Here is a 25,535-nt window from a genome sequence, read left to right as displayed (position 1 = left end):
AAAATCATGAGTCGGTGAGTTAGAGGTGGTCTTGGAAAGAGAATTCAGCCATCCTGTGTTCTTTGCAATAAACTGCAGAGTGAGCAGAATCCAACATCTTGGCTGTCAGAGCCCTGAAAAATGGTCCATAAAAACATCCAGGCAAACTGATCAGTCAGCCTTAACAATTAGAAACTCAGGATCCTCCACCTGGACAAGACGATCAAAGTGCAGACTTCACCGTTCAGCTCCCGCCCGTGCTGGGCTGCCTCGGGGGGCCATGTGCTCGTGGACTCCAATGTTCCTACAGACAAACTCCTTTGCTCACCTAATCTCTAACGAGGAAATGCCAAGGCTGAGTGTATAATTCAGAACAATTTCCAAGGAGGCATTATAATGCAGATTGCAGTGGAAAGGACTGTCTTGAATATGTCAGAGTACAATATCACTCTCATAATTAGATGATCAACTGGTTATGAAAATTACTGAGCTGTAAGAATTGCAGGGCCTGATATTTAGTGCTGCTGAGCAAATGTGCAGGCTGATACGTGGAGCAAAAAGTTGGGCAGAATGAAGCCACAAAGCACAGGTTTGGATTGCCCTTGGGGAAAATGTAATCTTAGAAGATTAAATTTGGCCTGGAAATAGAATTCACTTTGTCAACAGCCAATGACACTGCAATCAAAGCCATAGATTGAATGGTTTGGGGTGCTCCCTGTTTCATAATGTGACCCTGAAAAACGAGAGGAGTTGGGTTTGCTCTTAGAGACAGACCTTTCCCTCACAGCCCAGGGGCCAGACAGCAATCAGCAGCTTCATTCTGTAGGGGTTTGGAATGCCCATAATTCTGCCTCGGTGCCACCAGACAAAAGACAGGATGAAGACTCACTTGCTGCTCTGTGCTTTGGGTGATCTGTACCTGAGTGCTCGCTCCTGGTATCGACAGCAGGGCTGCAGAATGAAGGTTCCTGCACCCATACATTAAGTGCTTGCGAAAAAGCAGACCGGTAGCTGCTGACTCACTCCCAAGACTTTGTCAGATACCTCAGAATCTGCATAAATCTCCATAAAGTGGAGATATCTCGATCACATTATGCTAATTTATGAGTAGCAAATTAACTAAAATGTTTGAATACAATTAGGTTAGGAACAGGACCTATTTTTATGAACCAACTTATCATCCCAGAAAGGAACACCATTGTAACTGGATCACTTACTGCTTCCACATTTACCTGCAGTTCACATTCAAATGAACACTGTCGCTGTTTCTGCTTTTTCTGGCAGTGGATTTGCTCATGAACAATGACACTGGAATTTGTATTTTCTCTTGGCTGGGACTGATAGGCAATTCCAAACCCCGCAGAACAGCACCGATGCAGGGAGGATTTAGAGAGAAGTTGCATAAGGTCTCCTGTGCAGGGCTGCTGCCCTGGATCAGCTGGTGCCTGACCTGATGAGCAGGGCTGCCAACCATTCAGATCTGCAGAGGCTTCTCGCCTTTTCACCCCCCTCCTCCCAGCCCCTAAGCTCCTTTTCACCTTTCCCAGCCCCCAGGATTCCACAGCCACACCTCTGCAAATGCTGCTCTGGCAGGTGTCCTTGCATCCTGTGCTCTCAGGGAATGTTTCACTCTTCCCTGTTAGCTTTGTTGGGAGGGGATCTGCCAGCCCTGCTCATGAGTCCTGCCACTACGCACCACCGTTCCCCACATGCAGCCATGCAGGTTAGTGCAAGACAGGAATCACCACAAGATAAATCACACAAGCTGGCATGCTGCCCAAGGACCAGAAACAAACCCCGACTGTGTCTAGGTGGGCAGGGACCTTTCTGAGCAGAAAAAAACATATCCTTGTTCTTGTGCAAATCCCCTTCCCCAAACCCACCCTGCCCAGCTCTGCAGAGATGCTGAGCACTGCTCACGTGGAGCTGTCCCTGTGCAAAGCCCATGCCCACATCACACAGTCCCAGCTGAATTATTGCAGTAAAGATCCAAACAATACCAACATCTTGGGAAATACAGACATCTGTTAAAGTCCAGGTGGTGAACTTCACAACTAACACAACACCACACTACTGTACAATACACTGTGTCAAGAACAACAAGAGCTCTGGGTTAGTCTTGGTTATCACTGGAGAGGTTAACTTGGCTTCCCGGCACACATGGCATTGAAGAAAAGAGGAGGAGAGCAAACAAACAAAAGAATTGGCAGGATGAGAATGTGAGAAGATGGGGAAATACAGCAAAAGCCCACTACAAGACATGGGGCTGGTAAACAGGGTGTAAATCAAGCTGCTTCACCGTGGCTGGAGGCCAGGCGCGGGGGAGAGGGAGAAGTCTCTCAAATTTAGGTATTGTCACACTGGGGAAAATCAGCTCAGACAGCAGCGCCTGAGCAATCTCCTCCAAAGCCAGATAGGAAAGAGATTTTGCAGTCATCTGAGAGCTGGTTTGGGAGAGTGACATCTGTCTGTTCATCCTGGGCAGTGGTGGTCTAAGGAGACCACACCAGCAAGGGGAGTAGGTGCCTGTCACAGGGGCACTCACCTTTGGCTTATTGTTTTTATCAGCTCCCAACTCTAGTTGCTTCCTAAGCAGATACTCTGTACCTCTCTTGGCATCATTCTATGGGATTATAATTGATCTCCTTGACAAGGGCTGGGAGGCAGAACCCAGCAGCCCTAACCTCTGTTTGGGGGTTCCCAAACCCAGCACCGTCTTCTCCTGCCCATCTGGAAAGGTGGTGACCACCGTGGCTGTGGGACAAACACCTCCCCTTCCTAGGCCTGCTCCTTCAGCCTTGATGATCACAGCTCAGGCTCGGGGCACTAAACCCTGAGCTTCTGTTTGTCTGACAGCTCTAGGATGTGACCTGTGAAGTGGCACCAGCAGGGCAGCACTGGGCACAGCCCTACACTGGGCAGCACCAGTGCCAGTTGCCACAGGGGTGACAGGTCCAGGGCCACTCTCTTCCCATTGACTGCATTTTCCTAGGTGAGCGATCAGGCTGGGCATGAGGCTCCAAAACATCTCCAAAGAGCATCTGCCTCCCAATAAATGCCCTGTCAAGAGAGAAATTGCCACTTCCCCCGAGGTGGTTTTCGGGCAGGAGGTGTGTGGGCACGGGAAATTGGAATTCACGAGAGTGGGACAATTCCATTACTGTCTCCTCCAGCTTCTTCCCTTTCCTGTAATGAGGGAATTAACTGCTTTGCAGCTCCGAGTGTACCTGCAGGACAGCAGCAAAGCAGTGAGCAGTAAGCCCGTGACGCAGCTGGATTCACAAACTGTATCGGGAATATTATTAGGTTAAAGAGTGGTTTGCGCTGAAGGAATTTTTTCTTCTCTTCACTTAAACACAACATTTTGCTTGGCTTTTATTGTACTCAATGAAGTTAATAATAATAATTTTTAAAAAAAGGCAAAAATGGAAGATGATTAATTATTTCCATGGAGAAGACCCCAGCTGTGATAGAATGTAGACGTGACCGGAAAAAAAAAGGAACAAAATAAACTCACTAAGCACCAGGCAGCAGCACACACACACACACACACACACGAACCTCCAGCTTATCTTAACAGGAAGAGAAAGGCAGCCCTCTGACTGCAGGGATGTGGGGAAGGGTTGGGATCACAACTCCGGGTTTCTCATTGAGCCACAAGAGGTTCATCTACAGCACCCAGGACTGGTTCCCTCAGATCCAACCCCCCCCCCCCCCCCCCAACAGGTTCAGAAAGAAAATTTTCCTGTGCCCCCATGCTGCCCCTGCAGAGCAGCCTGGCACATCCACCACGGCTGGACCCAAAGGAGGGGCAACAGAAGGAGACACAAAGCACAGAGGCGTCAAGCACAGATTGTAAGGCAAACCCAGAGTGCTTCTGAGCCTGCTCAGGGCAATAGAGGCCTTTGGAATGAGTTCAGTGTCTTAAAAACAAAGAAACCCTCCTTGATGGAGCTCTGTAGGAGCAGGAGAAGAACCACCATGAAATAAAAATAAGAAAAAATAGACAGCCCCACACACCCAGGAATACCCAGCCCTGCTGCCCCCAGGAGAGCGAGAATGAGGGGGAGAGATCAAAGCACCAGGAGTGACAACGTGGGGGGAGTGAGGATTTGCTAAAGCATGTCCTGACAGCTGACAGCAAGGCCTTGGCAGTCCAAGGCAGGAACCTCAGGCTCCCAGAACTCCCCTCTGCAGCCAAGGCTGACAGCCCTCACCTTGTCTCACCCTGCAGGGAGAACTGGCGGTGCCCTGCTCCCACACGAGCAGGGGCAGCATGCTCCCAGGTGAGACTCTCCGTGGCACAAGTTTCCTGGCATATTGTTTTTTGTCAAAGCCTACAGCTGCATTTGTTCCTGTGCTGGCGCCTCTTTAATTATTCAGGCTAATATTCTTAAGCTATGAAGCACACCAAATGCTTCCCAGATCAAAATCTCTGCCAGAAATGAAAAGAGCAAGGGACAGGTTTGCAGCCTTGAGCAGAGACCCTGAGCCAGGGCTGGGTTGGGGCGGCCAGACCAAACCCCCAGTAGCGTTCAGCCCAGCTGGTCCCTCCTCACCAGCACCTGCACAGGGCTCAGGGTGTCATCTTTATTTCTCTTAATTCACAAGATGCCCTGGGCATGGAGCAACTCTCAGGCAACAGGAAAAGTTTACACGCTGGGCAGCACAGCAGCTGTGCCCCATGTCCATGGGAGGGCTGCTGCAGGGTCAACTCTGTCAAAGCACCACAGCTCTGCACCACACTGGATTTTACCCTGCTGAAAGCAGCCCTGCCTCCCTGAAGCACGGGATTCAGGGAGCAATGAGCAAGGGCTGGAGAAGGAGTGGAATTAACCTCCCTAAGTAGGGCTGCCTGCCTTCCAGAGATGCTTCTGTAAACTACCCAGACACTCCTCAGCTGGTGGTTGGAAAGCTAAACGACAGAGGAACAGCTTCACAGCCTTGCCATTGCTCTCTAGAAATGAAAAGAAAGTTTAAAAAAAGGAAGGGGAAAAAAAAAGAAAGAAAAAAAAAAGCCATGAAAATCTGAGAGTGTCTTAATGGAAACCAGCAAAAAAAATAAGAGATACTGAAGAACATAAGATGATCGCAGGGTAAATGAAGGGTTTGCAAGTGTCAGTCCTGAGCCAGGCCTGCAGACCTGCAGCTCAACGAGCCGCGTGTGCCGTGAGGAAGCGAATGAGCCTTGCACCACACAGAGGTTTAGTGGGAGCCTCCCAGCAGCGGCGGCCAGCGTTAGTGACACAGCACTGCCAGGCAGGTGGGACGAGACGTGCAGGCTTCCCAGTACCTTGCACTGCACTGGCTGAGCTCTCCATTAACTCATCATCCAGCATTAGATCTAAAAGAACGAAAGGGCGTTAATCACCCGCAGCGCGCCAACGCCTCCCGTCCCCTCCGGAGGCCCCTGCGGCTCTCGGGGTCTCCGCTGCCTCTACCAGGAATGTTTCCTTGTGGCATCCTCTCCTTGGGCCTCGTGGAGGGTCAGCTCGCACCCATGGTGGAAAAGGAAGGGCTCTTGTACTTCTCCTGCAAGCACAGGTGGAAGCCCAAGAGACCCCTGAGAAAGCCCTCACTTGATGAGGAAAGAGAAGACACTCCTGAAAGATGGACTTTGCACACATCCTGCTGGGCCAGAGCACCTTACAGCAACCACCCCCCTGCCTGCATCTCTCCAGGCTGGGACCTCTCTTGCTTTTGTGGGCTTCAGAGCTGGACAACCACATTTGAAAAGTCTGTGATGTGCAAGCAGTTAGAGGTCTGCGATTGTCTGCATCTGACAACCACAGCTTGGTTTGGGCATCAGGAAGCCTGGCTGAAAGGAACCCCAATGCAGCTGCTGGCACAATCAAAGCCCTACTTAGTCTTGGTATCATCTGCAAGTTCCCACTGTGCAGAAGGAAGCTAAGCAGTGACATCCATTGCTCTGAGAGCAAAGCTGGACACGGTCCATTAAAACCAACATTTCAGGGAATTTGAGTTGGGAAAACTGTTGTGAAGCGATTTGGAGAGCTTCTTACTTAGCTCTTCAAAGGTTTTATGGTAACTAAACACTCAGCAATATTTGATCCTCAGTAAAATAGCTGTTTATTGCCTCTTTAATTAGGCATTTCATAGGACTGAATGAATAACTGCATCTCCAAGGATAGTTTGTGACTCCTCCCTACAGAGAAATTTCCCAGTCTTGCCTCTTTCCTTCCTCTAGTTCCTGCAGCATTATAACTCAGGTCACTAACAACTGGGCCTCTGGTTGTCCTCTACAGCAGAGCCTGCTCTCCAAACCTGCAGTTGGAAGTAAGGATCTTTCTACCCAGCCTTTAAACACATTTTCCAGCTCATCAGCCTGAAACTGTGTTTGGGAGCTTGGATTGACCGAAAGAGCTTTCTAGGCATTTCCTTGATGTGCAAAACAACAGAACAATTCTTTCCATCTGTATCCCACTTAACTGAGAACAGTCTAACGTGTCCTCCACCGCTCCCGAGGGAAGCCTCCATCTTTCCTCTGGCCATGGAGGAAGCCAGGCTCGACACAACCCGCAGTGTGATCCAGAGGCTGCTGTGGTGCATCCTATTGGTTACAGAACCTGTGAAGCTCATAGGACTCAGAGATGTGACCAAAAGGCAGTGCTGGGTGAGTGCTGAGCTGAGAGAGGCCAAGACACTGCTGTGGTACCTGGTTGCATGCCTAAGCCTGTCACAGCTGTTAAACATCTCTTAGACTATTACAAAACCAAAAAGGACTTAACTTTAGCAGCTTTCAGAACAAGGGGCTGATCAGACACCTCCTAAACAGTACTAAAGTCTGTCAGAGATAGAGCAGAAGTGTGAAAGGGGACACAGAGAGAGCAGCAGTTGGGCTGACCAGGGAGGAAAAATGTCAGGCCACAGACACAAAGGACAACAGAGAAAGTTCAGTCAGAAGAGAGCATGCAAGGGGCACCCATGACCTGTGGCCTCTGACCGATTCATTTCTTACTTATTCAGCCAACTTAAAAAGAACTAAAAGACAAAGGCCAGGCTGGAGACTTTGGGCAGAGGGGAGGTCTAGCCTCCTTTTGCTTTCTGTGGGCAGGGCTGCAGCCTTGCATGTCCCCCTTGGACTTTGGTTCAGTTTCCGTCAGAGCTGTTTTGCCTACTCTCCTCAGCTGCTGCTTTCCCTGATCTGTATTTCTCAAGCAAATTCATTGATATGTTTCTCTGAGGGGTTCTTAAGCGTTACAAGGACGAGATGGCTCCATTATTTTATTACACTCTTGAACAGCAGTGGTGCTACTGTGCCAATAAATAACCCTGCGTGATAAATGGGACAGGTAACATCACTGTGGCATTACAAGGCTGTAATAAACCAAATAGTGAATTCAGTTATCAGCAACGGTGCTCATGACTCAGAAGATTTATGGTGCCAGCCAGCACTGCTGATCTTTGCAGTTGTCACTATTTGTGTAACACTGAGCTCTGCTATCCAAGAAGCTCCAGGTCTGATTTTTATGATATTTTAATTTCAATAACCTCCAATGGAAAGGTCACTGCAAATCATGCAGCCATTGAAAAGGCTTCTGTGGCTCCTTGCTCAGCCTAAAACAAGACTACTTCCTTCATGCAAATTTTATAGCTGGACATGCTTTTGGGAGAGGAACGATCACCAGACACGAGGCAGGGAGGGGAGGGAGGAGGGAATCGTGTGAAGGTCAAGCAGGACTCAGAAAGATGTGGAAAGACTACCGACCAGCCATCTGTTTCTCCTTACTCCTTCTCTTTTTCTCCAGCCGGCGAAGCCTCTTCTCCTCCCGCCTCTTGGCTTCTTCCTCCTCCTGGTGCTGCCGACACTTGTGGAAATTCTCCACCACCACCCCCACAAACATGTTGAGGACAAAGAAGGCCACGATCAGCAGGAAGGAGATGAAGTAGAGAAGCATCCATGGATTGTAGTTCATGACTGGCTGCAAAGTGGAGGAAGACAAATGCCAACCGGACCTCAAAACCCAGAAAGGGAGCAAATTGCTGCAACTGCCTCGCCCTCAAAACCTGTGGATGTCCCTCTGGCGCAGCTCAGTGTGCGCTGCTCTTCCTCAAAATCAGAGCCCTCAGACATGTCAAATGAGTGCTCCCAAAACACAAAGCACATGGAGGACACAAGAGCCAAAATGGCAGGACAGCAACAACCTTTGCAGCTGTTGCAAGTCCCTCACCAAGATCTGTGCCCACTCTGAGCCCTTCTTTTCTCCTCAAAGTTTTTAAGGAGTCAAACCATGCCACGGTTCTGCTCCTGCTCATCACACCAGCTGTGCTGCAGAACCTGTAGGGAAAAGGTCAGGCCCAAATCTCAACTTTTCACCAGACTCCAGAACTTGGGCTGAAGGCCTCCCTCAATCCTAACCCCACAACCTGTGGAAAGCAAAGGTACTGTGCAAAAGCCAGAGCCCAAATGTGTGACCTTTGAGGACTCCTTCCCCCACAGCTCTGCTGGAGTCCCTACCTGCTGGTCCACTCCCACAGCATCCAAGCCATCGTACATGATGTCCACCCACCCATCCTTGGAGGCCAGAACGAAGAGAGACATCAGGGCCTACAAACAGGTTGGGGGAAAAAAAGATAGACATAGTTGCACTAAAGCTCTTTCACTTGTAACATTTTACTCCTTCTTGCCCTTTCCTGTCTGAGGCTTATCATCTCCTGCAAGGTAATGGGACACTGATGCCCATGCTCTCTCCTGGCAGCAAAATCCTGTCAGTGTCAGCTGGTTCAGCACTGAGCAACAATTGGGAAACCACAAAGCTGAAGACAAAGGCAGCTTCATTTCCACCCTCCAGGTCTCCATAGCTCCCAACTAATTAGTCCTTACCATGCTGCTAAAAGAAGGCAGTGTTGCAGTGCCCAGCTCTATCAGACAGGGCCTTCTTCAAGATGCATTTGGTTTATTATGTAGTAGGGAAGCAATTAAGTGTCCCACGAAGCCACACGTGCTTGTTCTGCTCTGAAAAGAAGTGTCTGCCTGCCTGGAAACACCACCCTGGGGATTTCCCAGGACAGAATGCTCTGTCTGTGAACTGAATATTTACTGTGACTGGCAGTGAGAGAATCCCCCAGGGATAAGAGTGCACAGGGTTCAAGCCAAGCAGCAAAGGAGCAAAGCAGCAAACCACCCTTCCATCAATACCTGCCCGAGATTGTCGAAGTTGTACTTGTGCCGGACCCATTTGTAGCTGGCTTCTGCACAATCCGATTTATTTGTGATGTTTCTGGTGTCCTCCCCCTGGCAGATAAAAAACTTGCCTTTGAAAAGCTGCAAAACAGGCAAAGAAGAGAGGAACTGTAAGGGGTGGGTCCGCAGGACATCTCTGCAGGGGGTGGGGGTCTCTCCCAGGGAAATTCTGCGCAGCCAGGGAAGGGAATAGCCTCACTCCTGCAGGTCACTGGATGCCAGCAGCCTCTAGAAATGCACCTTGAGAGCAGAGACATGATGGCACAGCTTCTAGGACACCCACCTCGAGCATGAGGCTGTCTGGTTCAGCCATCTGAGCCTGGCCTAAAGGCCTTTGCTTCTGGGTCACCAGCTCCAAGCACTGCCCTAGTCAACAGCCCAGACCAGCTAATAGCTTCTTACCACACCTGGGACAGCTCCAGCCACTCTGCCCAGTTAACCACACTGGTTTCAAGGCTCACCAGCACACAAAAGGCCTCTGCCAGGAGAGTCAAGGTGGCACTGAAGAGGGAAAGTGACAGACTCAGCTCTGCTCCCGCAGGTTACAAGGGGACACATCAGAGAAGAGCTGAGCTGCTGCAAGTGACGTTGGGCTCTTGCAGAATCAAGATTCTTGTCAGTCCCACTCTGGTCTCTGATCCTAGGTGCTCTGCTCCAGCCATCATTAGGCTCTGCAGGATGTACAGAGGTCTGAAAATATTCCCTGTGCAGAGATTAAGGAGCCAAGCCCAGCTGCTTGCTGGGTACCTGATCCTGAGCTTTTTTCCTTTGGTATAAGCCAGGAGAGATGCAGCTCCTGAGGAGTCAGCTCATGGTTTACAGCTGCACAAGGAACATCGGCCTCCATACACTTAATTCTAGACCTGGTGCTTCCCATGAACAGAACAGAGTGGCAGGAGATGATTACTGCTTCAGACAGGGTGATTGATGCTAGCAGGATGGATGGTATCAAAGCTCAGGAGACATCCAGCCAGCCTGAATTTATTTGCTGACAGAAGCTATTGACATTCCTGGTTTGGGGGAATGGCAGCCTGCTCTCCAGGCTCCTTGGAACACCACCTGGGTACACAGAGAGGGGATGCTGATGGGTTTTGATCTGTTTATTTTAGACCAATAGCAGAAATAGGAGTGAACAAGATAAAGCCAGGCATTACTCCATGGGCTTCCTTCAGAAATCAACAGCAGAAGGATGCTCTCTAGGCATGCCAAGTGAATCACCAAGCAAAGCAGCCATCACACTTCTGGATGCAAGGGAACTGTTCCCTCATCTTCCCAATGAGAAACACTGCCTGTTGTAAGGCAGGCTGGGGGACAGAGCCTTCACAGAGAAAAGCTTTAATTGGACAGTAAGGTAAACAACTGCCTACAAATGCGACTTCTGCAGTGCCACCAGGACGGGAGCAGTGCCACGGCCACCAGCGGGGTCTGGAAATGCAAAGCCCAGTGTGCAAAAATGCTGATCCCCATCAGTGCTTCAGCCTTGGGCAAGGCCCAGCGCTTCCAGCTGTGCTTGTTTTATCTGGTTCTTGTGTCTCCTTGCTGACTGTTCACGTGTGGGCAAGCTCTGCCGCAGACCCTGCCCTGCTATGAGGAAACCTCATTAGAAACAGGGATGTCTGCATTTCAGCAGCACTAAAATCCTCTGCTTGGATCCCCAGGTTATATTTACATGGGAAAATAAACTGAGAGATCATCTTTTCATAGGAAATAGCTCTGGCCCTCATCTTACACCTCATTAGCCATAACCATTAACAGAGCTGTGCATCCTGCATGCAGGAGCAGCCTCTCCCACGTAGCCACACCGACAGCCGTGACAGTTGAACGTCAGACTGCGAGTCACTGGGGAAGGCAGCCACAATTAGCAGGGAGGAAATGCAAAGAGCATGCTCAGGGGTTGTTGTTGGGCACACATTCTCCTGTGTCTGAGGGTTTTATTGTCTTAAGGGATGTGCTCAGCTTTATGGATCTGTTTAGTGCAGTGGATGGTGTGATGGTAGGGCCAAACAATGCTGAGGCAATCCAGCTGCTAAAGTGGCTATGGGTGACATGAGTCTCGTCTGCTTACTTGCAGTGCTGTATTTATTATTGAAACAGTATATTAGTATAAAATATTATATAAGACACCTTTCCTAAGCCAAGCAGAGCTGCTTTCCAAAGCCGGCTGTGACAGATCACACAAACTTCAGAAAGAACTAAGTGTTGTTCTGTCAGAACCTTTCTATGAAACAATCTTCTCTTCCCAGGTAATGAGAAACCAACTGCATTGCAAACTGCCACTGCTCCCCTGGGCTGCTGCACTCCTGGGACTGAGGATATTGCCAGCAGAGCTGGTAGGAGGCAGGCTCAGAAATGCCTATTTCTACAAGCTTGCAGTCATACAAACTGTCAGAATCTGAATGAATCTCCAGGTCAAGGTCTCTCTGGAGCTCATAAACCAACAATTTGAGCTTGGAGAGTTTCTACATCCTCACTGGGAAGAAGGTGGAAGGGAGATGTCCCCATGTTACCTCCCAGATGAAACAGGAATGGCATTTAACAGTCTCCCTGGGCAAAGGTTTTCTGGTGGCAGATGTGATGCCTCAGGCCTGACCCTTGTATGGTGTGGCTGTGGGAAGAAAGTGGAGAAATATCTTGAGTAATGTCCCACTACAAGCAGAGCAGAAGTTCTTGTGGTGGGGAAACTATGAAGAAAGCCCATTCTGTACCTCTGAAGGTGGCATCTTGTTGGCTTTTGTAAGATTGCATGGAACAGGGACACTTCAAGAAAGTTCAACCCATTGACTGACACACAGCCAAGACTTGGAAGTCAAGAATAAAGGCATCTTGAGAGCACCTGGAAGGCCACACTGTGCTTCTGGCTTGGGAAACAAGAGCTGCAAAAGCCTTTGGGCCAGAGTTGTTGCAGGCTGTTAGCTATGATAAAGTCAACCAGAATCATCACATAGTTCTAGAGCTGGGCAGAGGACCTTAGTGGAACCAAAGACTGGCAAAACCAACCCCACTGGCTCTAAGTATTGCTCCTCCAGCTGTGACCAGGGATGTCACTGGGCTGGGCCACTCTCTTTGGGTTGTAATTGTTGATGAGGTTTGAACTCTGGCCATGGGATTCTGCTTCCTCCTGGCTAGGAGCAGAGAGTGCTGCCCAAGGAGGCCAAACTGCCCATTGGTTCAGCTTGAGAAGGACTTAGAGTGTGCCCACTGGCACAGATACCTTCATGTGGGGCCATCTGGGCCTCAGGACACTTTTGGGTTGGGGCCTCACCTGAACTCCTAGGATCCCAAAGATTATGAAGAAGGCACAGCAGATGACCACGATGTTCCCAATGGGTTTCAGGGATGACATAAGTGTCTCCACCACCAGCTTCAGTCCTTGGGCACGACTGATGACTCTGTGGGGGCAAGCAAGAAAAAATGTTAGTGCAGTTCTTGCCCAGGTCTGCCTCCTGCCAAGATAGAAGACGTGGAGAAATCAGCACTAGGGATTTTTTTTCTAAATGACAAATAAGTCAAAAGTGGTGATGGAGGCAGTTCTGGAAGGTTGTCCTGTGAGCTTCTGGAGGTGTGTGAGGGAAAAGAGCTCTGCCTACACACGGCGCTCTACATAACAGAAGGGGAGGAGGAGACCACCTATGAGGAGCCAGTCAAGAAAAATCATTGGAGAAGACCTAGGAAAGGAAGACATATAGGCTAGTCCCATATTCTTCAAACTAAGAATTACGGTTTTAATCCAACCCACTTCCTATTCTGGATCCTGTTCTGGTGAAATACCACAGCTGTCAAACTACAGATGGGAAACTGAGGTGTAGGAGGACTGCAGGCCACGTTCTGAGAGACATGCAGGCAATTCCTTTCCATGACTCCAACAGAAACCAGTCACTTTAGTGCCTTTAAGGATCCTGACTGATGCATTCTGTCCACTGCCACACAGGATGGAGCCAAGGTCAGGTCTTCCAAATCAAAGGCCTGTAGTCTAAACTGCTGGAGCATCTTTAAATTTTTGGGAAGGAGGAAGAAAATTTAGTCTCCAGAGCATAAAGTTGATAATTTTCTCCAACACTTATTAAGAAAGCCTATTCTAGAAATAACAAAGTGATTTCCCTTGTGAGACACTGTTTGGTATCCAGCAGAGAGAGAAAGTAGGAAGTTACTTGTTTGACTTTGCACAGACATGTGTGAGGAGAAAAAGGAGCTGAGAAACTGCAGCATTTAGCTGTTTTGGTCAACCAGGGGATTCCACAGATGAGAATGCAGAAGGGTGAAAGCTGCCACCAGTTTAGCTCCACACCAGTGCTGTTTCCAGCCCTACAGGGACAAAAGGCTTTGAAGAGATTTGAGGAAACGACAGTTCCCACTAATGAAAACCTTCAGACTTTGGAGCTGCCTCAGACCGAGGGCTTGATCTAGCATCAAGGCAAGTCTTTGCAAGGCAAGTCCTGCCACTCTCCTGAGAGGCTGTAACTCCCTAAGAAGGATCAGTGCCAGCACTTACAGATCAGTGCCAGCTCTAACATGTCAGCATGCCCCATCAGTACTGCCCAAAGTCCTGCTGACACCAGACTTGTAAACCCACTGCTTCTGCAGCTCCTCCAGCTGGGCTGAAGGCCTCTGGACGTGCCAGAGCCACAGACTCACCAGGGCTGCAGTCAGGACGATTCCAGCCTGCATCAGGCACATCACAAATGGGGAAGTGAAATGAGGCATTTTGCATTTTGGTCAGTGTGAAGAAATGTTAACCCCTCGAGTTCCTGATGGTTCTGATAGTCTCAGCATTCGCAGCGCTGTAAAACCCCTGCGTGAAACACTCCAAACCCACTGCCAGCCTCACCCTAGCTGGATCACACTTGCTAATGTCCAGCCTGCTACACCAATCAGAGCTCTCAGAAGAAGAGCAGCACTTAGATGAAGTAGTAGATCAGCATTAATGAAGACCTCCTTCCACAGATTAAAAAAAAAAATTAGCAAAGGTGATAATATGACAGATAGGAGAGAGTCTGTGAAATGACTATTTCATACTGTGATGGTATGAAAAGTGAATAATTTATCCATCTGCTTTGGAAGTCAAAGCCCAGGCTCTGTAGGGAGTAAAACAGCATTGAAGTCCATCACAGGAATTCTGAATGCATTTTCAGTTTTGATTTCTCTTGTATCTTAAGCTGCAACACTTGATCCCAACAACAGCAGGTTGAACGCATTAGGAAGGAATGCTATTGTGAAAGCAATCCCTCTGCTGGCTGCAACATCAGAGGGCTGTGGAAACATCTTTAAATGTCACCCCTTTGTGAATATATTTTTGGAATTCTGCTCATAAAGCTGGGCTCGAATCCTCCTGGATTCAATTTGGAGGCTGATAATCAATCATGCAGTCAGAGGCCTGTGACCGGCACGCAGGGCAGTCGTGTTCAGTGCCTGTGCCAAAGGCTGAGCCGGGCAACAGGGCTGTTGCCACAGGAGGACGGGAGACAGAACGAGGGAAGTCTTTTGCCAGAAGCAGTCCTTCAGACCATTGCCCAGGAAAGTCACTGCAGAGACCAGGAGAGCTGTCCCGTGCTCTTGACTCTAGCATGGCATGCATGGCCACAGCTTGGCTTTTCATGGAGGGTGTCCTCCCTGCAGCCTCCCCCTGAGTGCCCACGGCAAGGAAGGGCAGGGTTAGCTCTTCTGTGGTGGGCAGGCAGCATTCACTTTGGTCTCTGCCCTACACCTCCCTGGACAGAAAAAAACATTGGCTTGGTCTCCACAGGGGACCTCAGAGGGACACAGAGCCTTGAGTGATGGTGTGTGAAGACCCCCAGGGTGCCCATCCCAGCTGCCATCCCATGTGGAGCCAGCTGCACACCGGGCAGATCCCCGGCTGCGTGGGCAGCTGTGGGCAGAGGCATGCACAGGGCAGCCCAGCTGTGCACTGCAGTGGCAGATGGGCTTCCACACGCCAAGATTTATGACTTACTGAAAAGCCCCCCAGTTTGATGGCTGCTGCTTCATTTCTTACAAATCCAGTTACAGAGGAGCAGAGCTGATTGTGAAGGTATTTAGGGAATGGGCTTGTTGCTGCTTTTTTTACATTTCCCTTGCAGCAGAAAGCAGCTTGTTGAGTGAACACCTTCACAACACTCTCCTGAGAAAACTGAGCGAATGCCAACAGGAAGGAGTAGCAATGGAAGAGCCTAATCCTACCCATGCTCCAGATGGCAGCTCTCCCTCCAGCCTACAGTTAGTGTATTGTTTCCCTAACTGCAGATTACTCATGCACCCAGGTGAGTGCAGAGGAAGGCTCTAGTAAACAAAGACCCACATCCTGGCCAGGCAGACCTATAGATCTACAAAGAAGCATACAGAGCTTTTACTAGGTCAGACTCTAACAGGGCTCAGCACAACCCAAGCCCCTTCCTCTAGACCTGACTGAACCACACCACCTCAAAAGAGAAACTTGCATTCCACAGTTAAAAGATGGAAAAATCGATTCTTCATCTACCCAGAGCTACCCAGATTATTCTGTAGGTTTTCTTAACACAGGTCAAAACTCAGGCAAACAGGAGAGCAGAGATCCACCAACCAGGCCACCTGGCAGGAATTGCCCCCAGGAGCTACAGCTGACGTGGAGACACCGAGGGACACATGAAGAGAAAAAAGTGGAGCCACCTGTCTGGTGCCAAGGCCAGGGAGCAGAACCACACCTACTGTGCTATCTGTCCAGATAAAAAATGATTAAAAGCAGTTCACGTTCTAAACCTCACCAGGCACAACATGCACAGGGCCCAGTTTAACAGAATGCCTTTCATAGCTGTTGAGAGTATTTGAATGATATATGCACAGACATGGCCATCGTTATTTAGACTTATTATTCACATAGGGGCAGTAAAACAACATCTTCTGTCAGAAGCAGGATCCTGGATTTCTGTCCTGAAAGAGACAATCCTGTCTCAAAGCAAACCTTTTATGAAGGAAGCAGCAGTAAGATATGACTGGTGCACAAAGCTGCTTTGAGCAGGAAGGTTTATTAGCTGCAGGAAGGTTTAAGAGCAGCAAGAAGGGTATTAAAGATGGACTGCATTTAGCATGCAGGGAACCTTCATGCCTAGGGCTACAGGACAAAACAAATGCCTGTTTGGAAGAGGCTGGTCCTTGGGCAGGTTCTTGTCAGAAGGGTACCTTGCCCCTGGGGCGCTGGGTTTGGGGTTCTGCCTGCTGCCAGAGACAGGGACACAGCAGGACAGCTGCTTTCATCTTGTGTGGGCAATCTTCAAAATAACTGTCTCTGTAAAATTAATGGGGGACTGAGAGGGAAAAAAACTTCTTTGCGTTCTAGGTTAAGCAACAGTTTAGTGTCTGCTCCCTTAAAAATGATCTGCCACCTGCTACTAATTTCCTTCTTTGTTACACAAGCCATTGACTGCCTGGAGGAAAGGGGGGAGAAGCTGTTAGGCTGCACTTTACAGAAAGCAAATGAGAACACAAATAGCAGGGGATGTGTGTTTTAATGAGCAAAAGAGGCACTGAGCAGCTTGCTGCTGCTCCTCGGGCTGGTCCCAGAACAGGGCCACTGCCCAGAGCTCCTCACAGCTCTGCAGCACCTGCAGACACTGGTGGGCTGTGGAGCAGCAGGAGGCTGGGCACGGCACTGGTGCCAGTCACTGCCCTTGTCTCACCTGCCCCTTCCCCTGCACAAGTGCTGCTGCTTGCAGGAGAGGCTCTGCTGCCCCTCTGGCACATGCCCTGCACTCCTCCTCTGCTTACCTCAAAGGACGCAGCGTCCTCAGCAGCCTCAAAACCCGCAGCATGCCCAGGATCTTCGTGCCGCTGTCTGACACCATCGAGACCAGGATGTCGATGACAGAGATGAGAACCAGCAGCCCATCCAGCACGTTCCAGCTGCTTTTCAAGTAGGCTTTCTCCCCAAAACACAGGCCGAGTGCCACCACCTGCTCGGACACCAAGTTGCAACAAATTCTGACTACCACATCCAGCATGCTTCTCCCAGTTAGCATCCTGCTGAGAAGGCATTATTTACAGATACCAGCCTCTGCGTCCGCTGGCTTCCCAGGATAGAAGCCTAATTAGACAAATCAGCAAAGTGTTACATTGCTGGGGTTGTAAAAATACCTCTGCAGAAACATCCCAGATTGTCCCTTACAGCTGATGTATTTTTAATGCAGCTAAACATAGCTGCGCAAACAGCTCCTACCACGCTTAGCCCTGCCGTAAGGATCTGGATTGTCTTTTATGCCTCTTGACTGCTGGAGTAAAGGTTCAGAGTGGCTGACCCAAAGCAATCAGTTACAAGCTTTGCAAATAAAGAAAACAGAGAAACTTCGCAATGAAGGAGCAATTGTTCCACGGGATGATTATGAAATACATGAGAGAGATTCACAGCAATGGGCTTCTGAGCCTCCTGCCTCAGATCCAGCAAAGTGTTCCAACGTGCTCAAGTTTCACCTCCTCAGGAAAGCACAGAGCTGCTTAGGCTGTTGAGGACAATTGGGTGTGGAAGACAATGGGACTTACATGCACGGCTGGAGTTAAGGATATGCTCAAAAGCTTTGCTGAATAGGGGAGGATTGCTGAACTGAAGGATTCCACTGCTCATATAATGGTGTGAATCAAGAGCAAAACGTGCTCAGAATAAGGCCTGTGATGGGTATTTGGAGATTCAGGATTTGGTATTCAGGAGAACCTTGCTCACAACCAGCAGATCTAGTGCTGTCACCAGTACACCCTAACAAAATCCTGCTAACACAGCTCAGGCAGGTCACACTCCAGCTCCAGTTACCTTAACTGTCATCTCCGTCAGGAAGATCACCGTGAAGATATAGTTGGAGAGCGTAAGGAAAATCCGTTCCTATGTAACACAAAGAGAGAGAACAATGTTTTATGGCCTGTTCTCAGCAGCTGTGCAGCTCCCTGTGCATGTCTGGGTGGTTGCTAACTGTTCTCCAGTTTCTGTGCTGAAACCAGGCCCAGGCTGATCACTCACAGAGAGGTGAAAATCCAAGTATTTGCACAAGGATGCTCAGCCACTCCCGGCCACGGTCAGCACCATGGATAGCGGCAGCCGGCTGCCCAGACCCCATCACGTTATCAGCCCCCAACCCCCCCATCAGCCTTCAAACCCCCTATCTGTCCCTAAAGCCTTCCATCTGCCCCAGATCCATCCCCTCAGCAGGAACACAGCCATTGTCCCCCTTGGAGCACACCTGAGAGCCCTCTCCCTGCCCCCTGCCTACGGCCATCCCTGCACACTGCAAACATCCCTGAGCTCCCAAAGCTGACACCGAGCTGTGAGGCTGGCAGGGCCTGGGACACCAAGGTGCTCCTGACATGAGCTGTCGCAGTTCCACCAAGGCCAGCCAAGCTCTGGGGGTTGTGCCAGCTGAGACCTGCGCCCAAAGGTTGAGTCACTCACCCTAAGCTGCAGGCTGGGGCTGGGCATGAAGCCCAAAAGCCTCACCTCCCCAACCCCTGAGCTGTCCACCTGACTATGCGTCCTCACTGCTCTGCAGGAGCTGCCAGTGATTACAGATGGGACCATGGACTCCTTCCTATCTGTAGTGAGCAGAACCCTCTCCTTTTAATGATGATCATTAAATAAATTACACTTTTCTCTAATCCCTGAACAATCTCTGCCTGCCTGCACTGAAAATGGGCAGCAGAAGGTGGAGGCTGGAGATGATGTGTGTGCAGGGAAGGCATGTGTGTGTGTAGCAGAGCCAGCCCCAGCTCAGCCCCAGATCTGCTGCTGACAATCCTGGATTTATTTCTGCTCTCCCTACAGAGCAGCCCTGTAAGAGATGCAGATCTCTCACTCAAAACGAGATGCAGTTTAAGCAAGACAAAACACCTTGGCAACTCGCTTGCTTGCCAGATCATGATTTACTGAAAGTGACTCAGGAATCACAGAGCAGCTCGTTTCCATGCTGGCTCCATAATTAATTAGCTCCTATTGCTGCACAGCAATTGCCTGAGCGGTGATAGGAACCATCTCTGGACATTAGCAGCTACCACACAAAAGGCTGCTGTGGAGGGGCAAGCAGTGAGCAGGAGAAAGAAAGGACCTGCTTGTGGAGCTGGAGATGAGGCAGCAGTAGGCTGGGGAGAGGCTGGGGAAGGGTCATTCTCCCCAGCCCACACCACACAGACTACCATGGGGAGAGCCTTGGCTACCAACAGCACCCCCCCATCCCCATCAGCCAGCTGAAACTGGGGCAGGAGAAGGGAACTTGCTTGAAGCAGCTAGAAAGTCCCCAGCTCAAGGAAGCAAAATACAATTATTCTAAACAACTCAAGCTAAACTAACTCAGACTGTTTCCAGATGAGAGCTCCATCAGCACAAGCAGGGCCCACGCTCCCCAGCTCCCTGTCTCACCACCCAGCATCCCCCTTCTCTCCAGATCTGGGTTCAGCTCAGCTTCAGCCTTAGGTGACCCATTTTGGTTCCCTTGGTTATAACCTAATACTGATGAACCTCACACCAGTCCCTGCCCGCTTTCTTCTCTGCACTCCACCAGTGCCTGGGGACATCACAGCTCACACACTGTGGGCTCCTCTGACCCAGGCACATTACCTGTTCCCTCCATCTCTGTGTAATTGCTCCCTTTCACAGCCAGCCTTGGAGAATGCTGACTCTCAGAGGACACAGCAAGGGGCTCCAAAGAAGCTTTGGAACTTTAAAGGACACTCTCAGGTGTCCCATCTGGGGAAAAGCAGGGTGATTTCCTCCTGCTAGACCGGCTGGTAGGGAGCCCTACTCCTCTGCAGCTGTGAGCTGGTGCATCACGACTGTGTGGTAACCAAAGGAAAATCATTTAGGGGAGGGACTGCTGGGCAAACTGTTACAATGAGGAGGACTAGGGAAAGCTTAAAATAGGCACAGAAAAGCCAAGACTCCAGTTCTGAGGTCTTACATTGAGATGCACAAAATGAGCAGCCTGACACACCCACATCAGCACGACAGGACTCGAAACGATTGCAATAGAAGCAATGCAATCCAGCATCAAGAGCCCAGCCCCAGACACAACCCCTGCCAGAATAAAAGAGCAGGAGAAAGATTCTGCCCCTCGGATGGAGGGATGGATGGTGGTGCTGCAAGGGCCTGGTTTGAGAAATCCTTATGTAGGCAATGAAAACAAAATGGGTAGAGGAGATGACATCGCAGAGCATGAATTGGTTCAGGCTTTCCTGTGTCACAACAAGGCTGGTACACAAAGGAGAGGAGAAGTGAAATGAACAGTTTCCCCCTTTCCCTTCACACCACACAGACGTGCCCAAGGAGAACAGATGGAAGAAACAAACATTGTGTTGAGAGAGAAGAAGTGTTTGAAGGTTGATCAGAGAAGGAAACTGAGACAGATGTTGTGCTTATGTCGCGTGCCGAAACCTTGGTGGCATTGGCAGAGATGGGATCCTGGATACCGCGCAGGACACGAGCTCTGCTCTTGTGCTCGGAAAGGTGCTGGGCAGTGACCAGGAGGGCTGCTGGCCCTAATGCAAAGGACAACCAGAGGATGTTGGGAGCTTCCCATTTGAAAAAGAGAAGAACAGTGAGACCGAGCACACAGCAGCAGGGCCCAAGCCACAGATGTTGGCTCCACAAGGGTAACTGTTAACCTTGGACACTCACAGCACTGTGAGGCTCAATTTTGGGCCGCTCCATGGCGATGGTGATGCAGTTGAGGAAGATGATCACCAGGACAACATGATCAAACATCTTGTGTGTGATGATTTTACTGCACATCAGTCGGAATCTGCTGAGAAAGAGAAAAAATGAAAGCGGACACAGAGCCGAGCTGTTAGTGCTTGGCTGGCTGGGGAGAAGAGGAGCAGCTCAGCATGTGGCAGGGGAGTCCAGCACCCCAACTGCAAAGCAGATGAGCAACCATCTCTCAACCCCCTCCCTGGCAGAGCCATGCGCTGCGGGCAGAGCCGGGAACCAAGAGAAAAGGATCCAAGCTACAGAACTAAGCCACAAATTTCAAGCCCTGGTCATGTTCACAAGGGGCTTTGGGTCACTTGGAACGGAGCAGCTGCCTCCACAGCTCAGACACACGGCCAGGTTTGGATCTGACCCCCTGCCCTATCCATAGTGCTCAGGTTTAGCTCAGAGGAAGGAAGAAATAGCCCCAGCAAGGCGGCAAAGGTTGGGAGCACATGGACCAGAGGGACAGGAGCTATTTATTGTGACAGATGGCTGTACACTGACCCAGGGTTTATAATACCGAATTACATGTCCCACAGTCTGCTTCTGAAAAATCTCTCTAATCTTTGTATGAATGAACTCCAAGGCTGCCCAGGGGCCTCCAGCACAGGAGGGAAGCCCTCGCTGACCCTGGATGCATAGCCAGAGGAACACCTAGGACAGCACAGAGCCCAGATGGCCCTGGTGCCACTGGGCTTTGGGAAGGGCAGAGCTGGGTACATACAAGCAAGGAGATGATATTCTCTGGGGGTTGTTGAGAGAGGAAGGTTGTCCTTCAAAGGGGAGGGCAAAGAAACCCAGGCTGAGAGGCATGTTTAACAGGTCAACGAGTGTCCTTCGCTGTGCTGTAAGCATGCAGCAGGGACAAATTCAAACTTCTCTGCTTAATGCAGTACCTCTCTCCTTTGCTCCAAACTGCCCACACTCAATCGAGTGAGAGCTTTGCTGAGCTCTAGCACCACTGACAAAGTAAATGATGAACCTGATAAAGCTGCAGCCATGCCCTATGCTGTGGGTCTCTGCTGTTCACTCCTATGCCAGGGCCATCCCCACCTTAGAGCAGCTCTCTGCAGCCAGCAGCTCTTTGCAGTTGGGCTGGAGCAAGGGCTGGAAGCTTTGTGAACTGACACAGAGTCTGGGATGGGCGGGCAGCGCGAGCTGTGGCAACGAGGGCACCCGTGCCCAGCACCCGCCACTGCCGGAGCGCAGCTGCCTTACCTGGAGTGTGGGGCGAAGATGTAGATGGACCAGGAGTCCCTCTCTAGGCAGCAGGCAGGCAGCCGTGCCCGCACCCAGGCCTTCATGCGGGCCCCTTTGCTCTAGAAGGAAAAGAGAAACATGCCAGGAGGGAAACAGAGAGAGCTGTCAACAAAACAACCCCCCAGACCTGCCAAGTGAGGGCAGGGAATCCAGGCAGCTTTCCACTGAGCACATCTCTAAGTGCCCTCCCCAGAACCAGAGTTCATTGGGCAGGGGAAAGAGCTCTGGCAGCTGGGCAAGGGCTGTGCCAGCCCCGTGAGCTCACAGAGTTTGGTCTTGCTTCTTCCCCTATGCGGTGACTGCATTTGGCACATGCTCAGCAAGGGGAGAGGCTTGGAAAATAAAACAGACAATGGGAAACCTGCTCTGACCAGCCTCGGCCCCTCCAGATATGCATCAGATGCTTGCCTGAAGTTTTGGGGGGAAATTCTGTGGGTTTTTTTGCTGCTTGGGTGGGGTTTTGTAAGAATATAGAATGCTTATGTCAGAGGGTATAAAAGGCAACAGAGGGAAGGATTCCTGCTGCTTGCTGGGCCAAGCCCTGTGTCCATGCAGCCATGGAAAGCTGAGGAAATCATTTGGTCCAGAAATGCAATGGTGAGCATCTGCCTCTCATTCAGCATGGAGAGATTAGATGGGAGATTATAAAGCCAGCAGGGAACATCGTGGCCAGCCTGACCTGCACGAGCACTGGCCACCCGACTCCGGCAAATTAATTCCTCCTGGAAACCACAGCATCCTCAGCCACACGGACCGATGGCTTAGAGTGTCTGCAGGGTCGTTTAAGGCCAGCAGGGTAAATTGTTAAAGCCTTGGCCAACAGGGCAACTGAAGACATGGAAAATTGGATGTGGAGGGGAAACCTCATCCCAGCTGCAGCAGCCTCTGGATTAGGTTTATCGCCTTCTCATCCATAGCTCTCTGAAGGGGAGGTCAGGATCTTTAATCCAATTGACATTGCAGTGCTAGTGCCTTGTGTGTGGACAACCAGCAGAAGTCGGGCAAACATCTCACCCACCATGCTGGGGCTCTCCCAGCCCTTCCTCAAAGGGAGGCAAACGCAGAGTGTGGTGTGCACAACGCACTGCAACACTTTGTGTTTGCAGATCAGCAGGAGCCTCTCCTTGCTTTCATTCCCCAGCACCACCTGGGCTGGATGTGCACACAGGTGGAACACGGCCGAGTGGGCTCTTTGAAGCTTTTTTTTTTGCCCATATTCAGCACAGGAGCTGTGAAGCACAGCACAGGCATTGCTGCTCATGCTCCAGGAGCACCTGGACCCAGGCACTGAGGCATGTTGATTTATTTTGTCCTGGAACAGGGAGGGAGGATTCGTTCAGAGCCAAACTGCTAGCAATTGGAGGTACTCCGGGCTGTAAACTGGGATCTGTTAGGCTAATGGAGCGGAATGGAGGAAGCGCCTTTGGTTCCAGCATGCACACAGCCAGGGGCCTCATTAGCACTGGGGAGCAGCCACTATAGTGTCCCTTTAATGAAAGTATTCGTTGATGAGCTGAGCCCTTCAGAAAGCAAAAACCACCTTATGAAAACAACCAACAAAGTGCTTGATCTTTCTGCTCCTCTCCTGCAGTTCCTTCCCTCCCCCTCTACACAAGCACAGCCCACACCACAGCACACCACTAACTTTTGGCCATGTCTTGGCTGCTTCACATCCCTTTTCCACGGCAAGGAGTCAGAGCTGCTCCCTTGCCTCTAAGCTGCAATTAACAGATCACGCAGCCGTGGGGCTTTGCTGCCCTTCAAGCAGCCTCATTAGTTTAATTATCCATGGACTTCACTAAGGTAACGAAATGGAGAAAAATCAAGTGTCCACACAAAGTTGTGGTGAAAGCAGTGATGGCTACCCCAGCCTCTGGACACAGAGTAATGGCTGAGACTTGGTCCAGCTCTGTGAGCTGGAAGGTTTCCAGAAGTGTCTCTTATTGAGAGCAGTTCTGATATTTACCACGGGGATTTGCAGTGAATGGTAATGCGTCAGCAGCACAGAATGCTGCATTATATTCCTTTTGTCCAATTTTAATGCCAAAGATATTTTGGGGCTCAGCTAATTGTTGCAGCTTGCAGTTCATGGGCTAAATCAGATAACAAAGGCAAAAAGTGATCTTCCATCATGTCTCTTTACTCAGCATGTCAGAGCATGGGTGAGCACCAGGGCTCGGCTCGGGACAGCTCAGCAGCCCGGCTGCTCCGTACAGAGCCAAGTGCATCAACAGAAATCCAAAGTCAGAGGAATTACTCCAGATTTCCACCAGTGGAACTCTGCAGCTCAGTTAATTTGAGCCAAATGTAAGATATTTGTGAAATAAACCCCAAGCATTTCCAGCCTGAGTCCCCTCGCACGCTTTCTCGGCGAGGTCCAGGCACGCATCGGCTGCTCACAATTGTGCTGATTGCTGCTCAGGCCCCATTATGTTCAAATGATGGAGAAGTTCTGGGCTGGAATCACATCTGTTTGTTCCTGCAGCACACCTGGACAGGATGAATAAAAATGTGGAGGGGAGAAGAAAACTACCCTGCAATTCTGTTGCCAATGGCTTAGGCAAAACCTCTCTGGGTACAGCCGCCCTCCCTCCCCTGCTGCGCCAGGCAGGGCCCAGGGCAAGGAGCGATGCTGCTCGCTCGGGGCAGCAGTGCTGCCTCTGCCCTGCTAACCAGGCCTGCCAAGCATGCAGCCAGGAGAGCTGCTGATGAATAGCCCCTTATTTTTTAGGACTTTCCAATATTAATGTACTTCTGAAGCAGGATGAAAGGCAGCTGGCATTAAAAGATGACTGGTGCACTCCTCAGAGTATGGGGGAGGCTGAGATTTATAAAAGATTTATTACAAGGATGGAGGGGAACTGCTGAAAAACGTTCTACAAGCAGCAGCGGACCTCCAGGCAAGCTGGAAGCTACACAGGGGCACTTGGGATCCGATTATTTAGTTTTAATATGCAGGAGGGGCAGGCTGGGAGGGTTTGGGGACAGCTGAACTGCACAGCACAAGAAAAAAGTGCAGTAGGCAGTGGGGAAAGAAGCTACAACTGCAACATGCAGCGAGGTTTTGGGGAGGAGGGGACCCATTTGGTTCCAGATTCAATCTTTCCCTCGCCTTCTGCTCTGAGTGCTCCACGATTTGGGTAGGAAAGCACCCAAAAGCACCCAGCAGATGTGAAAAACAGAGGCTTTGCAGCTGACCCCTGATCCCAGTCACAGCTGCAAGAATCCAGCCAGGTAGGAAATCTCCAAGAAGCTTCTCCTTGTCTGCATTCCTTCAGTGATTTTACACTTCTGAAGAGAAGAGCTATCAGGGGCCTGATTCTGGCCCCTGACAAAGATGTAAATTCAGAATAGCATCATTGAAGGCAGGAAAGCAGCACTAACATAATGGGGGCTGGGGAG

General features: G+C 50.2%; 1 protein-coding gene across 20 annotated transcripts in view; it reads right to left on the bottom strand.

Moving 5' to 3' along the window:
- The window catches only part of CACNA1G (calcium voltage-gated channel subunit alpha1 G), a 129,618-nt gene that overhangs the window by 22,159 nt on the left and 81,924 nt on the right, over positions 1–25,535 (bottom strand). For 10 of the 20 annotated variants that reach the window (XM_054170501.1, XM_054170502.1, XM_054170503.1 and 7 more), the window contains 9 exons: positions 22,092–22,192; positions 20,799–20,922; positions 17,952–18,020; positions 16,919–17,103; positions 12,447–12,573; positions 9,140–9,265; positions 8,459–8,548; positions 7,709–7,922; positions 5,273–5,323 (listed from right to left, as the gene is read on the bottom strand). In XM_054170501.1, the coding sequence (XP_054026476.1) occupies positions 5,273–5,323; positions 7,709–7,922; positions 8,459–8,548; positions 9,140–9,265; positions 12,447–12,573; positions 16,919–17,103; positions 17,952–18,020; positions 20,799–20,922; positions 22,092–22,192 (1,087 nt within the window). The remainder of the gene's footprint in view (positions 1–5,272; positions 5,324–7,708; positions 7,923–8,458; positions 8,549–9,139; positions 9,266–12,446; positions 12,574–16,918; positions 17,104–17,951; positions 18,021–20,798; positions 20,923–22,091; positions 22,193–25,535) is intronic. The other 10 variants (XM_054170505.1, XM_054170509.1, XM_054170511.1 and 7 more) reach the window with 3 other exon arrangements.

The sequence above is a fragment of the Dryobates pubescens genome, chromosome 20 (genome assembly GCF_014839835.1).
Source record: "Dryobates pubescens isolate bDryPub1 chromosome 20, bDryPub1.pri, whole genome shotgun sequence".
In the NCBI taxonomy this organism is placed as follows: Eukaryota; Metazoa; Chordata; class Aves; order Piciformes; family Picidae; genus Dryobates; species Dryobates pubescens.
The sequence above is the reverse complement of the archived record's forward strand: the minus strand, read 5'-3'. Positions and strand labels throughout refer to the sequence as shown.